Source organism: Oreochromis aureus, linkage group 23 (genome assembly GCF_013358895.1).
Source record: "Oreochromis aureus strain Israel breed Guangdong linkage group 23, ZZ_aureus, whole genome shotgun sequence".
Taxonomy (NCBI): domain Eukaryota; kingdom Metazoa; phylum Chordata; class Actinopteri; order Cichliformes; family Cichlidae; genus Oreochromis; species Oreochromis aureus.
Window position 1 is genome coordinate 42,980,973 of NC_052963.1, and position 27,071 is coordinate 43,008,043.

Sequence of the window (27,071 nt, forward strand, 5' to 3'; positions counted from 1 at the left end):
TTTAAAAAAATGTTGCAAAGCAGAAATTAGATTTTTATTGTTTCCAAATCTTCCACATTTCTTCCCCAGGTCAGGAACCACTAATCGTGATTAAAAATATACAAGACAACCCTTTAAAAACACTGGTTTGATTACAGGGTAATGCAGAGGTTATAGAGTGCAACCTAACATCTTTGGCTCCATTTTTAAATTTTCATTTTTATAGCCTTAAGAAACAATGATTGAAATTAATTTTCCTTTTGAATAATCCCAAATGTGTCTGGTAGAAACCGTCTCTTTCCTAACGTGAGTTTTTAACCACACAGTGCTGTTACCAGACAGCAGCAATGAGACTCCATCCCATTTTGCAAACATCTAATTTGTCTTCAAGAGGGGTTTTCAGGCCCCTCTTCTGTGGAACCAGCTTCCAGTTTGGATTCGGGAGACAGACACTATCTCTACTTTTAAGATTAGACTTAAAACTTTCCTTTTTGCTAAAGCATATAGTTAGGGCTGGACCAGGTGACCCTCAATCCTCCCTGCAATAGGTGTAGGCTGCTGGGGGATTCCCATGATGCATTGAGTATCTCTTTTTCAATCACCTTTCTCACTCACTATGTGTTAATAGACCTCTCTGTATTGAATCATATCTGTTATTAATCTCTGTCTCTCTTCCACAGCATGTCTTTATCCTGTCTTCCTTCTTCACCCCAACTGGTTGCAGCAGATGGCCCCGCCCCGCCCCTCCCTGAGCCTGGTTCTGCCGGAGGTTTCTTCCTGCTAAAAGGGAGTTTTTCCTTCCCACTGTCACCAAAGTGCTTGCTCATAGGGGGTCATATGATTGTTTGGTTTTTCTCTGTATCTATTATTGTACGATCTACTGTGCAATATAAAGCGCCTTGAGGCGACTATTGTTGTGATTTGGCGCTATATAAATAAAAGTGAATTGAATCTTCCACTAACCAAACAGCATGTAATGACTTTGCCAGACAAAAATTGTGCAATATTCAATCAAATATGCACGAAGCAATTGAATATGGCCAGTGTTCATAATAATCCCAATTTGTTTTGGTGTTCAATATTCAATTCGCATCTCTTTCTTCATATGAAACTTCTCCTCAGTTTCCAGGCTTATCTTATCCTTAAGTTAGTCAAAGACCAGACCTGCTTTCAATAAACCCAGTATTGTCTTTCAAATGCAAGCAACAAGAGATAAAAGGTCAGTGAGGTCAAGGCAAATACAACACAGCTTCTCTTCGCTTATGAAGGAAAATCAACAACGTAACTGTGTCAAGCAAATCAATAGAAAACTGTACGGAACTGACTGGATGGAAATAAGCAAGACTTTATGTAGAAAAGCTTTTGGGAATATAACTGCTGTTGGTAAAAACCTTTTACACTTGAAAATAGCATACTTGCAACATGGATTTTTCAATGTTTACAAAAGGGTTTCCCGAGCCTGAGGATGAAGAAGGAATCTAATCTGATACAGTACAACTCAACTGACTGACTCTAGCAGAAATATGAAAAATCAGCACAATGACTGCAAGGTTTTCACCTAACAACAGCAATATTTTACCAGTGTCGATGAGGTGTTAATGTGGAACAGCAATAATTTAATCTCAGTCTCCTGCTGGTCTTCAGTACATTCAGAATACACACGTTCTCCTCTTTGGAGCTCTGCAAACATCCACTGGAAAGAAATGCAATGAAATGAACGTTTTTTTTGTCCTTAAGTCAGCCTCGTTTGGATGAGAGAGAAAAGGTGCCTCAAGTTCAGGTATTGCATTTCACGTGAATCGATCCCCCAGATGTTTCAGCTTGGCACGGGTACAACAGCAGTGGTAGGTAAGAGCATAAGCTCCTCATGTGCTTAATCATCAAAAGTCTTCCAGTCAAAATAGAGGAGAACGCTTTCACTCCACTGGGTAGATCCAGTCAAACATTCACGTTCAAAGTGTCTGATCACTGAAAGGGCGCTCCAGGGCGGTCAGAGTGTCTGCACCAGCACTGGGAATAGCAAGGACAGGTGCTCAGCGCCTCTGATCGGGAGTTTGTGTGTGGTGTAAAAGTGGATGAGCTCTGGGATGGTGTCAAAGGGCGGGCTGTTCTGTCCCAGCACGTACTTGCCATCTTTACACTGGGTGAACTTCATGTGCATGAAACCTTGACAGCTCCTGTGAGAGTAAAAGCAGAACCGTAGATTGAGGACGGACATAAAAAGGAGAAAGAGAGTGAAAAAAGAAGAGGGATGACATTAAATGTAGGGCACATAAAACACCATTCAGGCTTCCACACATTTTCTCACGTAATGACGGTGAAAGTGACAGGCCAGATTTATGCTCACGCCTTTTTTTCCTTTCGCTTTGAGGACACGATTCTAACCAACATTTAACATCATGTCACAAATTAGGAAGGAAGTGACATTATGATGGATGGATGAGCGGTGTTTTAACACAAGGAAGAGAAACACAAAGTCAGAGAGAGAGCGAGAAAGATGAATGCTCCAGACTGTGAAAGTGGCTGCGCTCAGAGGACCACACCTCCCCTTTAAAATCCGTGCAGCCGCGAAAGGACTTCCCCTTTAAGAGCCAGCCAGCCAGCCATGATGTATGTCTAATTATAGAAGTGGAGGGAAAGACAAGGGCTGAAACCGGTCACCATAATTGTCATTGTTCAAGTAAACCAAATTAAATTTTGAAGAGCAGTGAAACCAAAAGCACTCACTGCAACTATAAACAGCCAAACAACCGGCAGTATGTAATGTCCCACTGGCTTCCTGAGCACCAGAGCCAGACGCTTCATCATGTCAGAGCTCAGAGTTGACAGCGTGTTTTCATCCAGTCCTGTATGTTTGGGCCTTCTTTGTACTAAATGGTAGATTACAACCTACCAGTGCTTGTGCATATTACATGTTGGTTTAAACCTAGCAGGCCTGCCTACTTCAGTGCTGACTCACTTTGAGACGGCTTCCTCCTGTCTCCATTAAAACATCCTTAATCAGTCGCTGCTTCTATTGTTCACATTTCTGTGTAATCTTAGAATAGCGTAGGTGGGGTTCACATTTTCCAAGGACAGATAACAGCAATGACCGAAAATAACCCCACCCCAAAACATACAGATAATGCATTTTTTGATAAAATGTAGGTAGTACTGCTTGTTATTACACAAAGAATCTTTTCTGAAGGCTATATTGTTGGTATTAAATAAAAAAAAGCCTACCAATCAGCCAAAACACCCCGATAAAGACTAAACTGATACATCTTTCTAGAAGGAGAATTTTCCCCCTTATTTCAGTAGCTTAGTCTTATTTCAGTAGCTTAGTCTACCTTTTCTAGCTACGGTACTGGCACAAGATCAGCCAGTTTATTTAAACCACTGAACTAGATGGTAAAACCCAAAGGATTGTGAAGATACACACACTTGAGTTTGGCTTTTACAGATTTTAAGGGTTGAAATTAGTATTAGGAGACAAAAACCCAGACTCTGGGGGTCACAACAACAAGTTACAAATCTCTGCAAAGTCAGACATGCAGATTCATCCACTGTGGTGACCCCTTTGGGAAATAAGGTGGCGTCTGAAAGCACTTTATCTTTTTATTTTAATCTTTAAAGTTCTTCTTAACAGAGCTTTTTTTGAAACTAGTGTATTCATCAGGTTGCTTCACTTTTTGGTGTCTTTTTAGTGATGTATGTCAGTAGATCTCAGGAGCATATTGTTTGAGCTGGACCCTGAAGGTTGACTTCAGTGAAGGCCAGCTTCTTTATGGTTCAAAGATTTTCTGGATATATTACTTCTCCTGCAAATTTTCCAGCTGTTGAACCATTACCAGTACTGACCTTGTTGCTGGAGAAAAATGTGCGTGTGTGTGTCACATCCACTCTACTCATGTAAATGAGTAATGCATGAGCTTGTTTATATGTCAGCACAACACGGTGACACACTGTGCCTCCCTCTCCCCTCACACTCCTCTTCCCTCTCTCCTCTCCCTGCCTAATTTCCTTCTTGTGTGTCCCACAGAAGGTAATTCATATTCATTAGTGATTATGTGGAGGATGATGTGTGCACTGAAGTGTGCTCTACCTGGCTGATTACCACTTAGAAGGCCCGCTGGGGCCGTGAAGGAAGGCCACAGAGAGAACCCAAGGTTGGTGTGAGGACAGAGCGCTGATGGGAGAATGGTGGTGAGGCCAGGACAATGGATCATGCTAGTAATTACAAGGGAGAGATTTGACCAGATAAGCAGTATTGTGCCCTGCAAATGAGTATCGGGAGGAGAATCAGTGTGGCAGTGATCTTAAGTGGGGGTGATGGTAAAGGGAAGGGAGGGGGAGAGAAGGGGGAGAGACAGATGGAGCGGTGTGGGAGACTGCAATATGATATCAGTAGCTCAGGTGGTGACACACACACACACACACACACACACACACACACACACACACACACACACACACACACACACACACACACACACACACACACACACACACACACACACACACACACTCCTCCTACCACACTTGGCAAGAAAAAAAGAGAAAGATGCAATTAAACTGTATAGCTGTTCATCTGAAATGGTGCTCAGGTGTTATGCTGCCTGTTGTTGCGTGTGCATGCATGCATGTGTGCGTGAGAGTGTTTCTTACCGAAGAGAGAGGGAGTAGTCTGAGCGGTTGGCCTGACTGTTCCTCACCAAGTAGCTACACTCTTTACACAGTGTAAGCAGCGACTCTGCTTCCGAACGTGACAGCGAACCGTGGTACCATCTGAGCAAACACACAGACATGACAAGGCATGAGGGGCAAAAAAGCCAAAACCAATAAACAAAAAAAGGGTGTGTTTTACACCTTTGGGAACAGATGTTGACACGTGTAGTGTTATGTGAAAGGTTTAATTTGACAAGATATTATAAAAATATATTGTAAGATTAACCCCGGTAAGTGCAGCAGCAGTCTTTGGTACAATGTGGACCTGAGAGTATAGTTTTTCCTTCTTTCTTCATTTTTTAAAAATTATTACAAAAAATGTAATGATGACAAACTCAGAGCACCACGCATTTTACTTTCCTAGCTCTAAAATGTCAACAAGCCAGGATCCCTGCTAGCAGGTTGTGGGATCACACAAATTAAAATCCATCCTCAGTGGGACACAGATATCTGAAGCAAAGTTCGCTGCAATTCATCCAGCAGTTGAGCACTTAAAACTGCAAATGCCAAACCCATCAGTTCTTTCTCTTGACAAGCATGAATGTCTGGACAGAATTTTATTGCAGTGCATCACTCACTGTTGAAAACCTTCAGTGTGAACATAAGCGTTGGACAGACTGATAGAGCAAAGTGCAAAGAACCTTTGGAGTGTCATTAAAAGGGGGGGCTTCAAAAAAAAAAAAAAAAAGGATATTGCAATATCCATTTCTATAACGATGAGCTTTTATTAGGAGATGGCTGAGCAAGGGGTGCTGTATGTTACAGACTGACAGAGATGCTGTTTTCTCGTGGAGGAAACCACAAAGCTCAAAACAGCCTCTAAGAGATCATCAGGGAGTAATGGAGCGTAATAATCAACACCATCCTCATGTGAATTTGTACAAAGGTTCAGGCTTGTGAGAGCAACCCGGAGTGTTGCATGTGTGTTTGAATGTGTATCTGTGCTTAAGGGGTGTGTGTGCTTGGATTTCATTAGTAACACGGCCCTTAATGTGCGCAGAAACAGCACATAAATTACACCAATGATGTCTGAAATTAAGACTAAAGTAAATGTGTGTTTTTAATGTTCTGACTTAATTAGCTCTCGTTCTAACCTTACTCAGTCCTGCAAGGTCTGATGAGTGCTGCTTAGCCGAAACACATAATCGTTTCACTTTAATGTGCCCAAGTCCTTAATAGATCAAAGCAGAGCAATCAGACAAGCTTTGGCTTTTTTTAGTTTTAGTTTTTTTTGTGGCACCTACAATCCCCCAATTTCAAAATCACTTTTATAGGGATGCCTTAGGTGTGCGTATAGCAGCAATGCATATATTTTTACAGACTTTTCTTAGTTAATTTACAACACATGTATCTGCGTTATGAAGTACCTGGTTTGATTCTACATCTGAACATCCAACTCTTCAATGTACTTGGAGTGATCCATGTTTGAGCACTGAATCACTCACTGCATTGCCAGTACAGTTTGATGCCTGTAGAAATGTCTTTATCCTGTGTTACAGTGAATGTAAATGAAGTGACAGATTCAAGGGCACTCAATCATTTCCTGTCAGAAGTAACTGAACATCAGAGCATGCAGGCCTCTTAATCTGATTAAAACCTGAATAGTACGGCCCATACTGATAAACAGAAACAGAAGATCCTGACTTTCTATGGGTTTTAAAAAAGACAGCATACATACACCTGCTTTTCCAGAGGCAGAGTAGGGTCCACTCTCTCCCCCACCATTGTGAGGCCTTCGTGGGGCATTCGAAACTTCATTCCCCCTCCTGCCAGCGGACTGGATCTGGGCCCCAGAGGACGCAACCGCTCTGTGGGCGATGAGGAGCGATCCCACTCTGTATTATCAAACTGCACTGTTGGCAGGCGGGGACAGAAAGAGTGAGTCATGTTATTTACACAGCAATATTATCAAAAGGGATTAAGCCTCTCAGCCAGACTAGGGTAAACATCAGACATCGGGCTACTGCAAAGCTGCGCATGCGGCATAGACCTCTCATGGGTGGGTCACACTACAGAACAGCACGTCGGGGTCCAACAGTGACAAAACTATCAGCAGTATTATCACAATTACCACGATCGGTGGGTTTGAGAGACTAGGAGGGGAGCGGGATGCAGGAATTTAGCGTCTTCTCGGCTTTCTTCTCGCACATGTCTTTGTTTGCAGTAGACAATGCAGATTACTCGATGTTGACTGTACCAATACTACTTTGGAGCAAATTACAGAGACTGAAGTGTTATTTACCCCTTTTCTGCTTGAATTTTCTGAAATTAAACCTAGTGAACTTGTAATTAAATATTAAGTGCACCACAGCACTACTAAGTACCCTGACATGAACACAGCCGACATCCTCGTTTATGGGGAGCTTTTCATGCATGGTTGATGCACGAGGGGAATGCGGTAAGAAGGGAGTGCTTACATCCCCCAACACCACATCCAACAGTTAGAACAGGCAGGGACAGACGCAGGTGCTACAGATGCAGGCCGCTGGTGGCTCAGGGTGGAGGCAGAGCAGATGCGGGACAACAGCTTGGGTCATAAAGGTCAGGGCGACTGCATGTTTCAGTGCTTGGGTTGAAGAAGGAAAGCAGGGGAAGGGGGCTGTTGGTGTTCAGGGTGAGAGGTCACCTTGTTCTTTGGTGGGGTGCTCCTCCTCCAGCTGACCCACAGGGGCAGGCCAAGGCAACTCCGCCAACTCCCTCATTTCTAATAAAAGGCGGGAGCAGGGAGGAGGCAAGAGAAAAAGGAGTGAGAAAACAACAGATGGGTTTAAGCAAAGTTAAGCATGAAAAAACAGACAGGTGAGGAAAATGGTGATGATCGAGGAGTGAAAGTGAACTTGGGTGCAAGATTTTAGAGTGAAGAGAGTGAGAAGTCGACGTGACAAAAAAAAAAGAAGAAGAAGAGGAAGCTGTGGGTAGGAGAGAAGACGTGTCAAATGAGAGATATGTAGTGTCGTTCAGTGCAGTTAACTAAACCTCTTAGTCAGAAGGGGAGAAGTGATATACTGTACCTTTCTTTCCTCCTTTCTCCACACACGTGAACAAACATAGCGTAGTGTTTCACAGCCAATATTTAAAGTAATTTATTGTGGGAGAGAAGACTAAAGAAAGCAAAGAGAATGAAACCGAGAGAGCAGGAGATGTCAGGCGTGGGTTATTTATCTCTATCAGCCCACCTAAAGAAACTGTCCCTTAGCATTAGATGTAATGAAAACAAGGATTTCATATGCAAGACGACCCACAGCGCAGCGTGACAGAGAAACTGTGACGCGTGGGGAAGAAACATGCTCCATTTATCGTCGTACCTACAGCGAAAAAGCTACTGAAGGTGCACTCCGAGGCAGATCTGAAAATAGCTCATTATATACCATGGCAGGCGACCATCTAATGTAACAGTCATTACCGCAGCCTTACACACACAGACACACAGGGAGACACACGTACATTATGCATCTTTCCAGCTTCACACTGTGCATTCAGCTCCTGCTCACTGCAAAAACGGATTACAAAACAAATAAAAGGGAAAGAGGGGTGACATCTTAATGAGCCGACAAATCCAAAGACCCCCTAGGCCCACCACATCAAAGGCCATTTGAATGGGCGTTTGGAAAGAGACCCGGGCTGTACATACATGCCTCTCTCCCTCCCTGGTTAATTATTGAACAGGCAGACACACTCCGCCACTTTCTCTGGCTCTCGGTGAATTATTGATGCATGGCGCAGTACAATGGCCCCATCTGGAGCGGGCCGCACCTCTGCTCAAGCCAGGATTAAAGTGTGGCCTCGCACTCCTCAATGGGAGACACGCACGCAAACACAGGTCCACACGCACACATGCACACACTTAACCTGAAACCCCGAAAACGCCGCCACTGCAACACTCTGCTGCCTGTCAGCTCACCTCCACATCACATTTCACACCTCTAATTCTCAAGCAAATCTGAGAGGGATGTGTGGAAAGAGAGGAAGGTTTAAAATGAGAAGCACACAAAAGCAAGTGAAGGGTAACAAGAAAAGAGAGAAAGAGAAATTGGAGACAGCCGAGACAATTTATTAGAGATCAAAAATGTGCTCAGCCATCTGAGTTAGAGATAACCTCAGCTAGTGGCGTGTTACAGGAGGAGAAAATTCCATCAAGCTTCCTCACTTTTACTGTTGTTGTTTGTCTGGTATTCTTGAATCTTAAAGTTGCGCTTGCTCATCAAAAAACGAACTTAAAAATGAAACAATTCTTGAAAGACTGTGAAATGGCTCAGCTGTTTATCCCATCTCACATCATTTGCAGATTTTTGCTTTACTTAATAGAAAAACAACTAATCTTTAACTAAATCCGACTGAATATTTTTAACAACACACTGGTTTCTGGGCGTTTTACTTAATTCATTTATTGATCACACAACTTCTATTTAGACAGCTCATTGAACTGCACTAGCCTTGCTTATCATCAAGAAGAAACCCGAGAGCACAAAACCTTCAAAAACTGGCCAAATATTCATAGTCAGACAAATACGAACTCCAGACAACTAAGATGCTGGGAAATCTGCAAAAACTTAACACTGACCTACTAATATAGGGGGGGTGCATTATTTATGTAAGGTGTGAAAAGTACTGGGGGAAAAATAAAGCCCTGTTGCCCTGATAGCAAACGTGTTCGACTGAATCAGCAGCAACAACAGTCTGAGAACCCTTACTGCTCCTTAAATATCAGGTTACATTCACTTAATAAATAATATTTGCCCAGAAATTAACTGAAGCTGTGAGACAGAAGACAGATTTTGTGACTGTGTAACTTGTGCTGTGACCTTTGCACACATGCACACACATGCTACAAAGACTACAACAGCCCATCTGTAATAGGGAGGACTGCACCCGTATATCAAGGGTGGTATTTTGTGGTAGAGCATCAAACACTTCATGAGGACACGATATGAGACTCACTTAATTTATTAAAGGGGCGTAATATGGGAGCTTTGATGGACTTTTTTTTTTTTAAAAAGAAAGAAAGAAAAAAATGGTTATCTTTGCGATCCAAATGGATTTCTCTTCTGGAAAACACCAAGCAGAAGCATTACAGCACAAACCACAGAGCTCCTCCATTTAATAACAAAAGACTGAATCCCAAGCTAACATATAAACACACACACACACACACACACACACACACACACACACACACACACACACACACACACACACACACACACACACACACACACACACACACACACACACACACACACACACACACACACACACACACACACACACACACACACACTTATTCAAATTCACACACTCACAGCATGTCACTGATTTACTACCAGAGAACATCTGTTTTCCATTCACTCCTAATGGAACCTGCGGGTCCGTCGTCCACAGAAAGTTCATCAATACAAAACAATGAGAATAATGGTTTACAGACAAATGTGCGCCCACATCAATAAACAAAGGCAATCTTTTTCATTTGTAAAGTAAATAATGTCTATGCAAAAAATAGTGTTTTTTTCATTCCTTTTTTAACCCAGATAATGAAGCAGGTAACAGCCATTTGTGGTCTGCCAAGATCTCCTGTGCGCCGAAAATACCTGCTAACAATTACCAGAAATTATCTGAGGGGGAGGGAAATGAGAGTAGGTTTTACTCTGTGTGTTGCACAGAGGACACATCTTCTCATGTGATGGATAAGTAACTTTTCAAGTGCACCAGCTGTTTTCTGTATCCTCATAATTAAGGGAGAGCAGACAAAGACAATATAACAGCTTCATTAGGTCCAGTAATGAAGACAGCTGTTTTTCCAAATACCTCTGGCATCACATCGTGTCTCTACACACAAAGACCTTCTGCTGGACACAAAGACCCCAGTAAGATTTATAATTATCACCTTATACCAAAAAAATGTATATTCAAACAAGTTCCCTTTCTATAACAATTCCTTACCCATCTTTTCTTTCTCCATTTTACAGACATTCATTATATCCATATCCCTCTGGATTCATGGTGCTCTCCGTCTTTTTTAATCCTCTTTCTTCGTCACTACTCCTTCACCTATTTCCCCCTTTAACTGGGACATTGTCTTTCTTTCCAGGCTACGTTGGTTGTCTCTTTTCTTGCCCTACTCTACTTCTGTTATCTCTCGTACAGGCCAATGAGGAAGAGACACAAAAGAAATGTCTTTTCATTAATGTCAGTCAAGGTTCAGGCTGAAGGAGGGAAAAAGGAAAGACGGAAGGGGAAAAAGACAGGAAATGTGACAAATACAAAAAGGAGGTGAGAGTGGGAGAGCGGGCAGAGTCTATTGTGTGAGTAAACTGATGAAGAGACTGGTCAGATGCCCCCAGGGCCTGCTTAGAGATACAGAGAGCAGCATCAATCCAGAAATGGAAATCTCATTTGCTCTTTCCTTTTTTTCCCCGCCTCACAAACACACACACACACACACACACACACACACACACACACACACACACACACACACACACACACACACACACATAAATGCACATGAAGGTTACTGTAGAGACACACACACACAAGCGCATGTTCAGGGTAGCCCTGGGAACCTTGCCTTGTCAGAGTACATGCATCAAGATAAAGCCTATACGCACACCCCATTTGTCATGGTGTCTTTGCAAGCTTTGCACAAAAAAGCATCTACTTTGGTAATCATGAACACTTTAAACCGCCCTACAGCATCTGGCTGACAGTGCTATTTAGTCAAGAGAAGATAATGGATTTGAACTATTCATCTGTATATTTTCTTGGACAACCTGCAAAGAGTTAGCAATTGCCTGTAGATAAAAAGTTCAATTCAGTTCAATTCAATTTTATTTATATAGCGCCAAATCACAACAATAGTCGCCTCAAGGCACTTTATATTGCACAGTAGATCGTACAATAATAGATACAGAGAAAAACTCAACAATCATATGACCCCCTATGAGCAAGCACTTTGACGACAGTGGGAAGGAAAAACTCCCTTTTAACAGGAAGAAACCTCCGGCAGAACCAGGCTCAGGGAGGGGCGGGGCCATCTGCTGCGACCGGTTGGGGTGAGATACAGTTGTGATCAAAAGTTTTCATACACTCATCATGGGCATCAATGTCAAGGTAATTCTGGGCTTTTAATGATTTCTTTGAACTGTTCTTTTTCCAGAATGGAATTATCATTCAGTATATCTTTATGGAGTTTGAAAAACAAGGCCTGGATGCACAGGTTTGAGCTAATTTTATTCCTAATCCACACATGTTCAAAAGTATACATACGGGCTCAAATATACACAAACACATTCACTTTAATCTGTTAACAAGTTGTACTGGTTCTAAAATGTTTAACTTGACAAGGCCATGGCTTATTAACATCATTAGTAACGTTATCATTGACTACAACTGGTCGTTTCTCTTTAGCAGGATATGCTTGTCAGGACTCATTGGATTGGCCAATACTCAGAACAATGGGAAAGTTCAAGTGAAGGTCTAAGAAGGAGAATTTTAGGATGAGATCTCTAGGATCGGTTAGGATGTTTAGCAACACACCAGAAAACACCAAGGTTCAACCCTGTGATGAACTGGAAAGTGTTGGAACACCAGCGGTCACTGTTCACACTGACCTCTGTTGCACATCACCATGGACTGAGAAAGTACTGACCAAGAAAAAAGCCCTGCCCTAAGACGGACACCCCCTAGCTTAACTTAAATTTGCAGCTACTCATATGTTCAAGCCAAATGCCTTCTGGAGGAAAGTTTTATGGTTAGATGAGAAAAAAATGGAGCTATTTGTCTACAATGACAAAATGTTTGCAGTAGTAAAGTAGAAGCTTTCAAACCTAAAAACACTATTATAACAATCATGCATGGTGAGCATCATGTTCTGGGGCTTGGACATAACTGTGTGTTTCAATAGTAAAATGATACCAAACAAACATTTTTTAAAATGAATAAAGTAGGCTAACATAAACAATCCAGACAGACCTTCTCAAAGCCCCAACGTGAACCCTATTAAAAAATTGTGGACTATTTTTCAAAGCATGGTTCGTACCAGGAAACCAGCCAGTTTAAATGAACTCTACCATTTCTGCCAAGAAGAGTAGTTAAATGTTCAGCTAGAATCATGTGCACTGTTATCTTTATCTTTAACCTCCTAGTGTCCAAATATGTGGGCATCACGTTTTGGGTTGTGTAGACTAAAATACTAAATTTTGCTGTATAAGGGCCTGATGTCCACTTACGAGGACATTATACTGCCACTGTTCTATCAAAATTTTAAACGAATGTCCTCATATATATCCTCTCATTTTTGTCAGAAACAAAAATCAGGTAAAAAAAGTAAATCTGGTAATTCTTTGTTTTTACATTCATCAGGTCCCAATCAGCCCAAATCGCAAAGAGAAATTAAAAATGCATGCCACGAAAGAGTTCGGGTCTTAGAAGGTTAAACAACGTTTCATCTCCCACTCCCACTGTTTTAATGTAGCTAGTTTCTCAAACTTTACTCAGCATTTGCAACTAGACATGTTTTTGCTTTTTACTTAAGTTAGACAACATGTCCTATCAAGCAATTCTCCGCTAGCACAACCTACTATTTAAATGTATCAGTACTAAGAGCTAAGTCCTAGCAGCCCCATGCTAACATGCTTACAGAAATAATACTGCTAGAGTAATCCATCGCTGCACATAAAACACAAACCAAAGCGTATCAAAATTCTGACCAGATGATGCATGAAAAGTTAACGAATCATGAAAACAGTTTGGGAAATGTGAAAGTATAAACCAAAATTCACAGCAATCACCTAGTTATCCAAACATTTGACTAAACAAACAAAAATGCTAATTGCACGATGGAAATAGAAGAAGAGCCATCAAAAGTCCAACATAAAAGTCACCAGTATCAATCTGCTGCTCTGGTGAGTATTAATAACCAAACTGGTGGCCTGCAAGTAATACCTTGCCACAATGCAGGGTTTTTAAACAATGGTGCATTTACCAGTGCTATACTTGCACAGGCTGCAAAATCCCTACTGCAACAGAAGTGGAAATTTCACCTTCTTTTTAGCCTGAAATAAGCTAATTTATGTATATTTAATGCACTGTATTTAAAAAGAAAAATGCACTATAGATTCATAACTATTTCACTTTAATGTATTTTTGTGCTGCAAGACTAATTCTGAAGCTATACCTAAATAAGCCCTGAATTCACCACCACCTTGCTTTTAGGATGCAAAATATTCATAATGAGCAGCTTCTGTGCATGGGGAGGTTCAGTCTTTTGGTGGTGCCTAATGAGCAGCTGCACAGGAACAAGTGGAGGATAAGTGCTTTGCTCAATGGCACCATAATAGTAATGACTAGGGGTGGCAATGTTATTCATTCAACTTCCCTTTTCCAGATTTCCAGCTGATTTGTGCCTCTCTCATCATGTGCCCACTCTTTCAGACTTCACAAAGCCATCACTGGCATCACATGGCTCAAAGCTATTGTCGTGGACTATAAAACACAAAAACATGAAATACCTTATACGCCCACTCATCTGTTCATTAAGTGTGGCCATCGGAGAACTAATAAGACGGTGCCTTTCATTAGCTCACTAATAATGCTGAATGGCTGCAGGGCCAATCTCTCACTGCTGGACCATCTATTAACTTCCAGGAATTAATGACTGCTGTAATTTGAGCTGGATGGTAGTAACTAGTGACAGCTTTCTAACGTTGTAATTAAAACCCACTGGGCTGAGAGAGGCCTGTCATGTCCGACTCCTCGGGCACTGACAGGCTCAACCTCACAGCACTGGCTGATATGGACCTGGCAACCAACAGAAAAGAAGTACAATGCTTTGGAGGCAAGCTTATTTCTGATAATATATGAAATACAGCTACAGCACTCAATATTCATCCATGTGATTACATGTAACCATGGATAAGCTGTGAAAATCACAATCAGAGAAGCTTTCGCATGAATGCAGTGCACACAGATCCACACACAATATGCAAAAGCAATCCTCCCAACTCCCCCACAGCCACACACTCATCTGTGCCAACAGCACGCAACACCCTTGAATTAGGTGCATGGTGATAATCAGAGCTGGGAAACCTAGTAGAAACTCTATTTTATGTGTGTGTGTTTGTGCCTGTGAGTGGGTGATGATGTAGGGATGCTGGCAGATCGCATCCCCCTCCCCGCTGCCCCCTTCAGCAGGTTATCTGAGTGAGTATGTCACATCCGCAGGGACGAAGGGCTGAGGGGACAGCCCTGTCACGGCTGCTGTGTATGTGTGAGCCTGCATTAGTGGATGACTGATTGCACCCCGCTACAATGGCCCTGACTCTCCTTCCTCCACACCTCGCCACAGCTCCCGACCATTAATACCCCTCACCGCCCCTCCCCGCAGAGGCACTGGGACTCCAAAAACATCCAGTGAGCTGCCACCAAACATACCATAACCTTGGATGTCCCTTTCTATTACGCTCCAGCTAGCATTCTCTCCGTTTTCATCTCTCTTTGGATCTTTCTTACTCTCTTACCTAGTTCTCATGTCATTTTTTCCCCTTCTTTACATCCCTCTATTTTTCTGACCTCCCCATCTCTCCCCATCCTTGCAAGTGGGCCATGCCTAGCAACGCTGAGAGGGCCTGGGAATATGGATTAAATGTGAGAATGGAAAACACTGTTTGTGTGTTTACACTTCAGTGCTTTGGTGTGCTCAGACAGACAGCACGCCAGCTCAGAGTGCTGACTCCAAATGGAAAAAACAAGGGGTCAGACGACTCGAGCTGCACAAGCGTTTTCCTCCACTGCGTTCTCTAATGGTGCTGTAAGCGCTCCTCTGCAGGAGTGCACAGTGTATGTGGCAACAGGAAGAAAAGCTGAAGAGGAAGTAAATGACAGATAAAGCAGGAATAAATGCTAAGTAGGTGAAAGGTGATATTAGCTTTTAAATTAACTGCCATGCACCTCCTCTTTGAAATCACTCTCAAATAGGTTACGGTGTCTCTTCATTGCTCCTCTGCGTAGCGTGATTTGGGCATGAACACAGTGTGCATGGATATGATTCTGAAAGTGTGTATGTGTCTGACAATGGTGTACTGACCATGACTCTCCTATTAGCACTAGATCAGTCACGCACATGTAGGCATGTAATTAACTGAGAAGAGGGGGATGGGGTGGTGGGCATACACACCAGGGAAAGAGAAGGGAGGAGAGTGGTATTGGAGGGGAGTGAGGACAAGGCAAGTTGATTTATTATCCCATCACCTTGACCTTGGTGACTTGGAGATGCAGCTCAATTAGACTGGCTTGGCCTGGCAATGCCTTGCACTGATCCACTCCTAAATCATCTATCAGTCCTATTGTGTTTCTCTTTATCCCTCGGTCTCTTTCATTCCCAGTTCATTCATTCCCTCCAACTTGACTCCTTATATGGAACATAACGAGATGTGAGACATGAACTACACAGCTTTAACAAAGAGGAAAAATGACACGCTATGTCAATTTTTAAAGAAATACTGTAGCTAATATGACAATGTTTATCTTTATCCGTCTCTTCTTGACAACTATTCCTTTTTTCCCCCCATACGGACACAGAAGAAACCATTATCGGTTTTAATGATCAATTCATAGATTAAGTCCACGGTCAGTCACATGTGTGGCAGCAAGAAATCAATATTCACCAGAAAGCATTTAAACATTAAAAGAGAGGCTTGTCGTCATTTGAACTGAGAGTGAAAGTCAGAGCCCTCGCTATTTCCTGTTAAAAAGGGTTGGAGATGTAATGATTGGGTGGGGTTGGGGGGATGTAATAACTATATTAAAGGTCAAGAGAGTTAGACGATTATTTCGCCATGTAGTATCAGCAGTAGGGGTTGTCTGTGTGCTCCTAGGAGTGCTCTGACCTTTAAAAACAGAAAATTTTAATCCTCATCTTAACCATCTTGACATATTCTACCGAATTTTTTTTTTTTAAAAAGCTAAAACTAAATTTGACATGCCTCATGGATCAGACTAACATCACACCATCTGGTTTCAAGAACACTCGTCTGATAGGCATTCACAGGTTTACACCGAGGTACATTTAACAGAATACAGAACTGCCAATATGTGGGCACTTTTCTTTGCAAATAACCTGTTATTATGGGAGACTGCATTGACTAAAGCAGTTTCACACATTCACTGCAACCCCAAACCTTATATATTACCTGATGGAGTGCCGATGAGAATGCAAATGTTCAAATGACCCCGTGTGAGAATAGCGGGTGTAATTGCCCAGTAAAATTATAGTGAGTGGGCATCATGCGTCCTGCATCCTCCTGCATGCTCTATCCCAGCGACGCCCTCATTTAAATTAAACAGGACATTTCCAGCAGTGAGCAGCGCCTCTGAAGTTAATCATGTTCTGTTTTGTGTGACATGTGAAAAAGGAAAACTTTCATCTGTTTCTTTTAACACTGACTGAAGGGAAATGGTGTGATTCACCGCTTCTTCAGGCTCATAAATTACTACCTAATTATGCAGTATAACTAGGTTTAAAAAAGCACTACAGTTAGTTTTCTAACTACCTGCAAAAGCTTTAGAGATGTTGTCCTTTTTCCATTCCCAGGGTTGGTCATACTCATCAGCCGGTCTCTCGTCATCTTGCGGCAGCCTGCTGCTCTCCTTGCCGTCTTCTTGAGCTTCTCCATACACCAAACCCAGACACTGGCCTCGGATGTCTTCATAGGGGGTGTCATAGAGCTGCAGCCCTCCACGCGCCCGTCCTCCTCCTGGGTTACGCTGCAGCTCTGTCACGTCAGATCCAAAAGAACACAAGTTCATACATTGCCACGAACATATACATGCAAAAATGTGTCTGTTGCATCGTGTTTCACCAGTCTGAAAGAAAACAGATAACATTACAAAATAGTATCTGACAACACAGATGACGTTCCCCTATGCTAATATTATTCCGAGCTAAAAAATTTAAACGAAAAGCCTGTTGAGCTCTGCCTCGACTAGAATTAGGGGAAAGAGACAAATTATGTTTGCACAGCTTGCCGTGAGCTCAGAATCTCATATGGGGGGGCTTAATGATGCCTTGGGGTAGATGCTGAGCAGCAACACAGTAGACAGCCCACCACCCCTCCTCTTGTCCAACCTGAATCCCAGCAGCAATCTAGCACAGCTCAACACAGCATCCGCAATTCCCTGTTAACATTTTCATTACTTTCTCTGCGGGTTTTCAACCAACAAATGCTACTTGGCACCTGCAACTGTTATGTGGAGTCAAACGTGGCCATGAGATAAAAGGCTTTAAGGTTATTGATGCAACCAAGAGGTGAAAATCTGATTTCCAAATGCATCAGTAAGAGCCTCTATGCTGCAGCAATACCAATCAGCAATGGCTTTTTATATGTTGACCTCAGAAATGTGCCTGTAGTAGTAGTAGTAGTAGCGAAAATGAGAGGAAAAAATAGAAGAGCAGGCATTTCTGTGCACACATCTGGTTGTTTTGTAAGGAAGAGTAGATGGAAAGGTTTGCTTTCGAAAGGCAGAGAAAAACTTTAACCTTCACACAGCAAGATACAGCTATTGGGCAGTCTTGTAATCACCATGGTGACCAAGTGGTGGGCCCCTCGGGAAAGACCCAGAGGTAATGGAGATGAGGGTGGAGGGCAAATCGTGAAAGAGAAGGAGCAAGGCAGAGAGGCGAGGGAAAGAGGAGGAGAGGATGTGGTGGAGCCGAAGGAAAAGGAAGGGGAAAAGGAAGCAATGAGGAAACAAGGAGAGGACACGAGAGAAAGGCAAGGAAGGGCGGAGGGAGGATTGGGGTCTGTCAGTGTTTGATATTAAGTCATTGAGACAGAAGCACAGCGGGACTGTATGCTGCTCTACCTGTGCTGGGAACCCGTGGTGCCGTGGCAGCCTGGAGATGGAAAAGATGAAGGTCGGGAGATAAAAGCCGACATGAAGGAAATAAAATGATAAATTCAGAGAAAACACGATGGAGAAAAACACAAGCAGGGGGTGGGGGTGGGGTGGCGGGAGTAAGAGACAGCAATTTGACAGAGTGACAGACATGGGAGATTGAAGGGAATGACGACAGGAAGTCTGCTGAGTGTTTAGGCATGCAGATGCATGTCAGTAGGGAGACCAATCTTTTATCCCCACGAGCCAAATTTAAGAATCACGACGGAGCTGCTTAAGAAGAGTAAGCATTAAAGATCTTGACTACTAAAAAGTACAGTTTTCAGGACAGTCTTTGTGTGAGATCATTAAAATTCTGATTGCGCACCTGATTCTGCTGCTTTGCTGGTCTTTAGAGGGAAACAGCAGATTTAGACAGACAGAGAGACAGACAAAAGCAGGCAGACAGTGAAAGAAATTTGACAATGGCCTCCCAAATGCTGCACCATCACCACTGCGCATCTAATCTCTCCAATAGCTCCTTCCAGCTGAACGACAAAAGAATTTCTCCAGCATTTCTCAGTTTAGGCAAAGGAAGGGATGCTCCATGCACTTATCCATGATATTATGAATTTCACGTGACGACTAAAAGGGCAGCACAAGTGACGGTGGAGAAAGGACAGGGCACAAAATTCAGTAATGGACATATTAGAGTGACAGCCGATGACTCCCCTCAGGGCCGGGGAGAGCCCTTGAGATGAAGTGAGATAGAGAAATGGAGAGAGAGGAGGGGGCAGGCTTTCACACTAAATGACTAGGACAGACGAGGGAGAGAGAGGGGCTAAAGGGGCAGACAGAGATGTTATAGAAGGAGAGACAAATGGAAAACGATAGATGTGAGCTAGACGATGTGGGAGAAAATAATCACAGAGGTGGGGAGGGGTTCAAGACTGTATCGTGGCTAGACTCTTTAAAGGGACTTTTTGTGAGGCTGAGAACTGACACAGCTGGCTGCTAAAATACTCTGGGATGGTCTGTTACAAGGCTCTAGTGGTGAATACTCTGCTAACAAGAAATTAAATAATATATTATACGATATTTATACTAGAGATGGACCGACCCGATATTATGTATCGGTCCGATACTGACCTAAATTACTGGATCGGATATCGAAGAGAAATATAAAATGTAATCCGATCCATTCAATATCACAAAAGCACCTCACAAAACTTGCGACATAGCATAACCCAGCTCATAACCTTAGCACGTCGGAGGAGTATGCGTCTCGTGATAGAGTGGCTGTGGCGTGCGAGACCTGTCGGTGGTCTGGTTGAGCATTTGGAGTCTCGCTACGTGCTTCCAAACCAGCATTTAATCTCCGAGAAAGGTATCTCAGAGAAGTAAAGCAAGTGTGTAAGTTCATCTCTGAATGTTTGTAAAGCATTCCCAGCGAATGCTGGGAGCGACTGCCTCTCTCTCCCTCCCTCTCCTGCTGCTACTTCAATCATGAAACTGATCAATAATCAGCTGATCGGCTTTTCTGTCGCAACTCCCGTCTCTCTTGTTTGTTTATCGCCCACTTTGCGCCAGAAAGAGGAAACCAGCGGATAAACAACAGCAGCACGTTTAAGCTTGATAAGCTGTTGTTAGACTTTATTTAATATTACTTTCGACACCAGGATCCTTTTCTAAGTAGCTGACAGCTGGTAACTGTGCAGGGGCGGATCTAGCAAAGTTTTGCAGGTAGGGCATTAACAGGGAAAGGGGGACAAAAAAACCCCACTTTTCTTTCTAATTGTCACGTCTAGCTTTTAATAAATAATTATCTGAATCTTACAACCAAAGTTTTCATCTGATGTAAAATGTATAGAAATCCATTATTGTATATAGGAACTATTAAGTCAAATTTATAACCTACTAAGCTATAGTACTTTTTCCTTTGGGAAGATACCATCTGTGCAGTCTGCAATTCTATTGAAGAAAGATGTTGAATCTATTTAATTATTGTAGAAAAATTATTGATTTCTGTGCATTTTTTTTTTGTGCATTAAATTAAAGTTGATTACGTCAATTAAGCATTATGAGGCGGAGGGTGGGGGGTGGTTCCCTATTTATTTTATTTTATTTATTTATTTTTTTTGCTTGGAGTTGGCAACCCTATTAGTTAGGTTGCTTAATATTTCCACTAAGTACTCTTTAAAATACCAGAATAGGGAGGATGGTGCAGGTTTAAGTTTATTAGATTGATCAGTGTTGCTGATTTGGGTGCAGTGTCTTTTTTGCATACAGGTATAACAGAATAGCAAAGTGCAAAACAACACAGCAAAACGAGTCATCCTCCAGGCTGTCCTACATGACGTTGTGTAAATTTGGTATTATTATTTATTTCTTCAGTATTTTGTATTATGTCTGTAGTTGTATTCAAAATGTGCATGTGAAGATGGGTGACGTACTACTGCAGATCAAATCTACCTCTGGTTAAAAATAAAGTAACCTGAACCTAAAATGTACAAGGAGCTAATGAAGAAAAGATACCATTAAGGTGACATAATGCCATCTGCTAAAATCAGTAACACATCCAGCTGTTGTATTCTGAAGCTGCAGGAAAGAGGGTGACATTTAGATGAAAAAGGCCAAGGATGAGAAAAAAAATGAAAACCTGTGGTAAAACTGGGACTGATTAGATTAGGGTGTTAAGGGTGCCCTGACCTGTTATGACCCTTTGGGCCTCATAGGGCTCCATATAGCCGTTGTTCTCACAGGGAACAGGTCGAAGATCTGGGTCTGGTCGGTGGTTCAGTCGAGCATCAAATGGGTCCGAATAATCTGTGTCTCCAGCCAACGGAGCGGACGGCACCACCTAAAGGATAAAACAAACTTCCTCATGAAAGAGAAGATTTACACAACTTTAACTTGACCCTCTGGAAAGAAAATACTGACTCAGTATAATGAGTCACATTTTCAAAAGGAGCTAAAATTCCAGTGACAGGCTATAATTAGTTAGACTTTTATCCAGCATTTCTGGAGTTGCACATCAAACGTTTGAGCCAAACACTTTAAGTATCCTAGAAAACAAGTGTTTTTTGGATAATTGGGAAACACAGTCTCCATGTTAATGCCAAAAAAGTAAGGAGTGCTGCACAGAAAGATCCCCACTGAATGGCATGCTAAATAGGTGTTTGCTCACAAACAAAAACACATGTACAACATTACCGTGTGTACTATATTTAGCTGCTAATCAAGACAGTTAACTCTTGAATCCCTTGAAGGAAACATACTGCATCTTTCTTGTCACATTAAATGAATAAACAACAGAGTGAGAAATCATCCTATCTTAGCACGACCCAGTTTTTGGCTGAAGGTAGAGAAGAGGAGATTAAAGAGGGAAATGTCCAGTTGGTGGCATTTGTTCTTTCTTACAAGCACAGGAGGAAAACAGTAGTAATCTGGCACAGTGACAGCTACATAGGAAAGCATATGGTCGCACATGCATCTATAAATCCATGCACACGCACAATGTTCTTTGTCTGTCACTCTCTCTGACAAAGGAAATCACTGTAGCAAGACTTGCTGGCCAATTTCAAGATAAACACATACACGCCCTGGTAAAATTACATCCTAATCCCATGTTGATTCTGTAACAGGTTATCTATCAATGCACAGGAATCTGCAATGTTAATTAGAGTGCGGATGTTCCCACAGACCATGGGAAATTAATGAGAACAGAAGAAGAGTGGGGCAGAGAAGGGAGCTATTGACTTCAGTTAAGACTGCTACTTCAACCCACTTCAGGACATTTGCACTTGTAGCATTTTCCATGAGTGGAGTCATGGATTTAACTGCAGTGATGAAAAGCATGAAATATTCCATAACTTATTCAACATATGTTGCCGAGTTGATGTGTACACCATACTGCTGTAAAAAAAATTTTTTTTTCTCCAGTCATTCTGTTAACATCTGCCTTTTTTTTTATAATTCTCAGTAGCTTTTCTACAGCACAATATGCAGAGCACGCAGCCAAGAGAGCAATACAGTCCTGATGACCCAAACAGCGCCAAAGAATAAATTTCAGCTCCCTTTGGCCCTTGACATATCACCATACACCATACAGTATATGGTTCCTAACATCTGCTCATGTGGAGGTCTCTCTCAGCTTGCAAAACCAAACCCCATCTATTATTTATAGGACATAAACTCAGGGGACTGTGACCCTCTCTGATTCAATGGTCCGCTCAAGCCATCAATAATTCTTTCTTCAATCTAAGGTAGTAAGATTATGTGTTGCATAGGACATATCATGATTTATGTAAACAATGCATATTTCAGACACAAATTAAAGTCACTTGCTTATGGAGTCTGATCAATAAAACTGTCACGATGATGGAAATGGGATGAGAGAAGTGGGACAGTTTTTTTTCCTTCTCTTGCCTTCCGGTCATCCCTCTAGTTCTCAAGAGATAGGCCACATAAAAATCCGAGCTTGTCATCGCCTGCATTTTTCTTTATATAGGTACAAAGAGAAACTCACGGGCTCTTGCTGATCCTCTAAAGAGATGGTGCTAAGTAGGATCTTGGTGCGTCCCAGTTCCTGTGAGTCCACTTTGATCAGTCTGTGTTTAGGAGACTTCACATCCACACTGGATGACTTCATGGGAGACCCATAGATGGGTGTTGCAGGTTCAGACGTTCCAGACTCCCCCCTGGATCTATTTTCTGAGTCCTCATAGGGATCTTCAAAATCGAGGTCTCTCTGGAGCCGATAGGCTTTGAGGATCTCGCTCTCTGTGTAGTCTGGTGTTGGAGGCTGTGGAGGCACCTTCTTGCCAAAGCTCAGATAGTCTTTTAACCACTTGGCCATTGCCACTCAGCTTCCAAATATGCCAGTGTGTGGTGAAGGGAGAGCAGGAGGCTGGATGAGATAGACATGGACAGATAAAGGGTTATTGCTTTACCTTTTTTCTTGTAAGGCTTTATGAGCTATGTGCTGGATTTGCTTTGTGAGATTTTGTGCTTTTCTAAATGTGACAGGTCAATGGTTAAAAATTTAATCTTTCTATTATAAAAAAAAAAAAAAAACCCGCGACGATAATAATCCACAGGTCCTGCTTCACTAACAATATTTGTGTAGGATTATCTCCCCCTGATCACAGAACCACGATTTCGGTGCTTTTACATGCATTCGTGTGACATTAAACTACACCGACAGCTGGGCTTTACGCACTCCTTTTGTTTTACGCAGGGAGCAATAACGTCTGGCATCTGGACTTTGCCCAAGGCTGCAATTACATTTCACACCCCAGCAATAAAAGGCGACTCTAACGCGGTGATACAAAAGTAAAAGCAAAGCCTGGAAGAGAATATTAGAAATCAACGAGGAATTAAATAAATATAAGTTCTTTTAAATTCTAACGATTTCACTTTTTGGAATTTGTGGAACACAAAATAATAAGTTCAGTTTTGACCCAGTCTTATTTCGGAAAGCCGAAGATACGCGGATTTCCCTAAACTTCCCCTCAAAAACAATGACCAAAACACTGAATTTAAAAGCCAGAACGAGCGCTGCGCTCCGAAAGCACATTCACTCACCCAGCCAATTCAGTCCTTCAGCCACTTTGGATGCTTTATTCCGCGTTTTTCCATCTCGATGACAACAAAACGACACCGACAAGTCTCAAAACCTTCTACTTCCACTTTTTATTCCACAAAAGCACAAGAAAGAACGAAAGAAACCAAAACAAACAGTATCCTTTCTAACACAAGAACACTGAAATCCAGCAGAGTTCCTCCAACGACTGGCAGAAAATGCGCGAGTGTCGAGAACGACTACAGCTCCGAGAGAAACTCAACCGAGCGATTAAAGGGGAGGTGCTTCATTCCCTGTGGAATATCATCCTACTCTCTTTCGCAGTCAGCCGACCGTTCATTCATTGAAATATCTGCACATCGCACATGCTTCAACAATAGCTGCATCCTCTTAAAGAGGTGCACGAGGAGCACAAATCAAAAACTGAATCTAGGAGGGGAAATAAAGAAGAAATAAAAAAACACCTCGCACGAATGTCATCCAAACTTGTGCATTATTTATTCGCATGACATCATTGGACAATTTTCATGTTTCAGCGTCAGTCAAGGTTATTTAAATGATTTTGCCTTTAAGAACGGGGAACTTCAAACGCACTGATAGTATTGAAAATGGCATCTGCTTCCCACGCAGTTGACAACATGATCAGGGTTGTAGGGCTGTAGTGACCAAACAAAACAAAAGAAAGCCTTATCACACAAACAAGTCCCATCCACTCTGAGGGAAAAACTTAAGAATGTTTGGGTTTCATCTTCTCTTTTTAATCCTTACTGATCTCTCTGAATGTGTTTCATCCTCTCACAAATGTCACATCATCCACTGCACAGGCAGGAAAATTGGATTGTGTGCAACAGTGGGTAAGGACCATCTAAGTCTGTTAAAAGACCGTAAATGCCTCTTTCTTTATGAGCTCACTTTCTCCCAGGGGTGAGAGAGAAAGGATGAGGTCAGCAAGCTAGAATCCACCCCCACCACACTATCAGCACAGCCATCAACATTATCCAATCTAGCTTTTTACATCTCCGCCATTGTGCCTACCGAGTCTGTCTCCACCAGTGTTTACCAAGTACTGGCTCCATACCTAAAGAGGGTCAAGAGATGAAAACAAGGCTCCAGGTGTTTCTGAAAGAAATCTGAGTGCACTTTATTAGTGTTAATGCAAATCTTTGTGGGCCCTGCAGCCCAATTTAAATCAATTATAGCAGTGAAGCAGTAAATGTGAAGAAGGGATTCAATTTCACTAGCCACTAAATGCCTGCCATTATTCTTACTGGGGAAAAGAAAGAAGTTTTCCAGGGTTGAAAACAAAGTCTCATTGTGAGGTTCAAATAGTCTGAGAATCAGTCGTTATCATATGGGCATTGTGCTAAAGATTTTATCTTATGGGAATTAGATCCATATATTTATTAAGTTAACAGAAATATGCCGTCCCCACAAAATCATGTTATCAAATGACCTACAATCTTTTCTCCCAGATGACAACGGGAAAAAAAGCCATCTTTTGGTTGTCATTATTTCCTGGAGCTTTACAAGCTCCTGATATCTCTTCCCCTGCCCTTTCTTTTCTACCTTTGAATTTTTATCTCCTGTCATATCTTTCACTGTAGCTGTAATGTTTCTTCTCTTCCCCCTCCCCTTAGTCACACCTTCCCCTTTTTTCATCTGCACAATCCCTTCAATCCAACACCTCCTCTAACCTCCTAGCGAGTACCATATTGAGGATACATCTAATTTTTTATTTCCATCCCGACCAGGGTGAAAGCCAGAACTCAAAGACAGAGACTAAGCAGTAGATGGAAAAATCAGAGATGAACAGACATGCAAGCTGTCAGAGTGAGCAAGAGGAGGACACGTGGAGAGCACAGAGGGGAGAAAAACTGAAATGGAAAATCTGGATCTCTCACCGACATGAAATCAGAGACAGTCAGACTGACAGGCACACAATCAGACAGGTATACAGTGACTGTTGTTTTTTTTCCATGCAAAAATAAACGCAGTTACATAACAGAAAAAGAAGCTCTGCATTTTTCTTTTCATAGAATTAATAAGGCTGCCTCATTATAACGGGCTAAATATAGCTGTGACATTTTCTCTGAACTCCAAGCTTCACTCAGATTTTGGCTTCAATGTGCTATCATTTATGAAATTTGACAAACACAAACAAGCTACAGGTTTCACACATACACAGTGATGCACACAATATCAAAGCCTTGAGTTTAATCTTAATGTCAGCATGAGCATTTGCCTTGAAATAAGGAGGTAGTGGGGGGGCAACGCAGACCTGTAGAAGCAGCGGATTTCCATAGCTTCATATGCCTTGCATCGACTGCCCTCATTTGGTGGTTGGTGTGCATTGCATTCCATGTGCTCTTTAATAAGCAACAGCACACCAATGTCCCATTTTAACCACAGTTAACTTACTTATCATGCAGTTATGACAAAGAACAGGGCAACTGCAAACAACAAAACAAAAATAAACCGCAGAGGCAGTAATGCGAATCAGCCTAGTAAAACACACACTAGTCTTTACGTGGCACCTGTAATACAGTAACATTAAGGCAAATTCTATTTTCCCCTCACCTCACTCTTTCTTATTGCATAAAGGTGTTTGCTTCCGGGGTCGGGCCCTCCAGTGTTGCCATTGGTGAGGTTTACTTTCTGTGATTGGCTAAAATTTCTAAACTAGGGAACTTTCCCACCGCTACTACTACCCGTGTTGAACTGTGAGGTAAGGAGACTCCCGCAGAAGAAAACAGCGACAAAACAACAAATTATATATGACGTAATACCTTGATAATGTCACAGTCACCCTATGAAACGTCTGTGCTCGTCACTGCTTCTCTACGCTTCTTAAAACCACAACTTTTAGAACAAGTCTGCCTTTGGCTGGCTGTGCTGCACGCGACAGAACAAAGTTGTCATCCATCATCTCCAA

At 42.2% G+C, this 27,071-nt stretch overlaps 1 protein-coding gene across 5 annotated transcripts; it reads right to left on the reverse strand.

Moving 5' to 3' along the window:
* Positions 1 to 1,308: 1,308 nt before the first annotated feature.
* shdb (Src homology 2 domain containing transforming protein D, b) lies at positions 1,309 to 27,057 on the reverse strand. 5 transcript variants are annotated; one of them, XM_039607177.1, is made up of 8 exons: positions 26,926 to 27,057; positions 23,084 to 23,464; positions 21,265 to 21,415; positions 17,232 to 17,453; positions 7,313 to 7,390; positions 6,365 to 6,539; positions 4,627 to 4,746; positions 1,309 to 2,156 (listed from the first exon to the last, which is right to left on the reverse strand). In XM_039607177.1, the coding sequence occupies exons 2-8, from the start codon at positions 23,411 to 23,413 to the stop codon at positions 1,970 to 1,972; spliced, it is 1,263 nt and encodes a 420-aa protein (XP_039463111.1). In that variant the 5' UTR covers positions 23,414 to 23,464; positions 26,926 to 27,057; the 3' UTR covers positions 1,309 to 1,969. The 5 variants fall into 5 exon arrangements, with proteins under 5 accessions (XP_039463111.1, XP_039463110.1, XP_039463109.1 ...); XM_039607176.1 differs by lacking the exon at positions 26,926 to 27,057 and adding an exon at positions 26,717 to 26,829; XM_039607175.1 differs by lacking the exon at positions 26,926 to 27,057 and adding an exon at positions 24,142 to 24,382.
* Between the last annotated feature and the right edge of the window lie 14 nt (positions 27,058 to 27,071).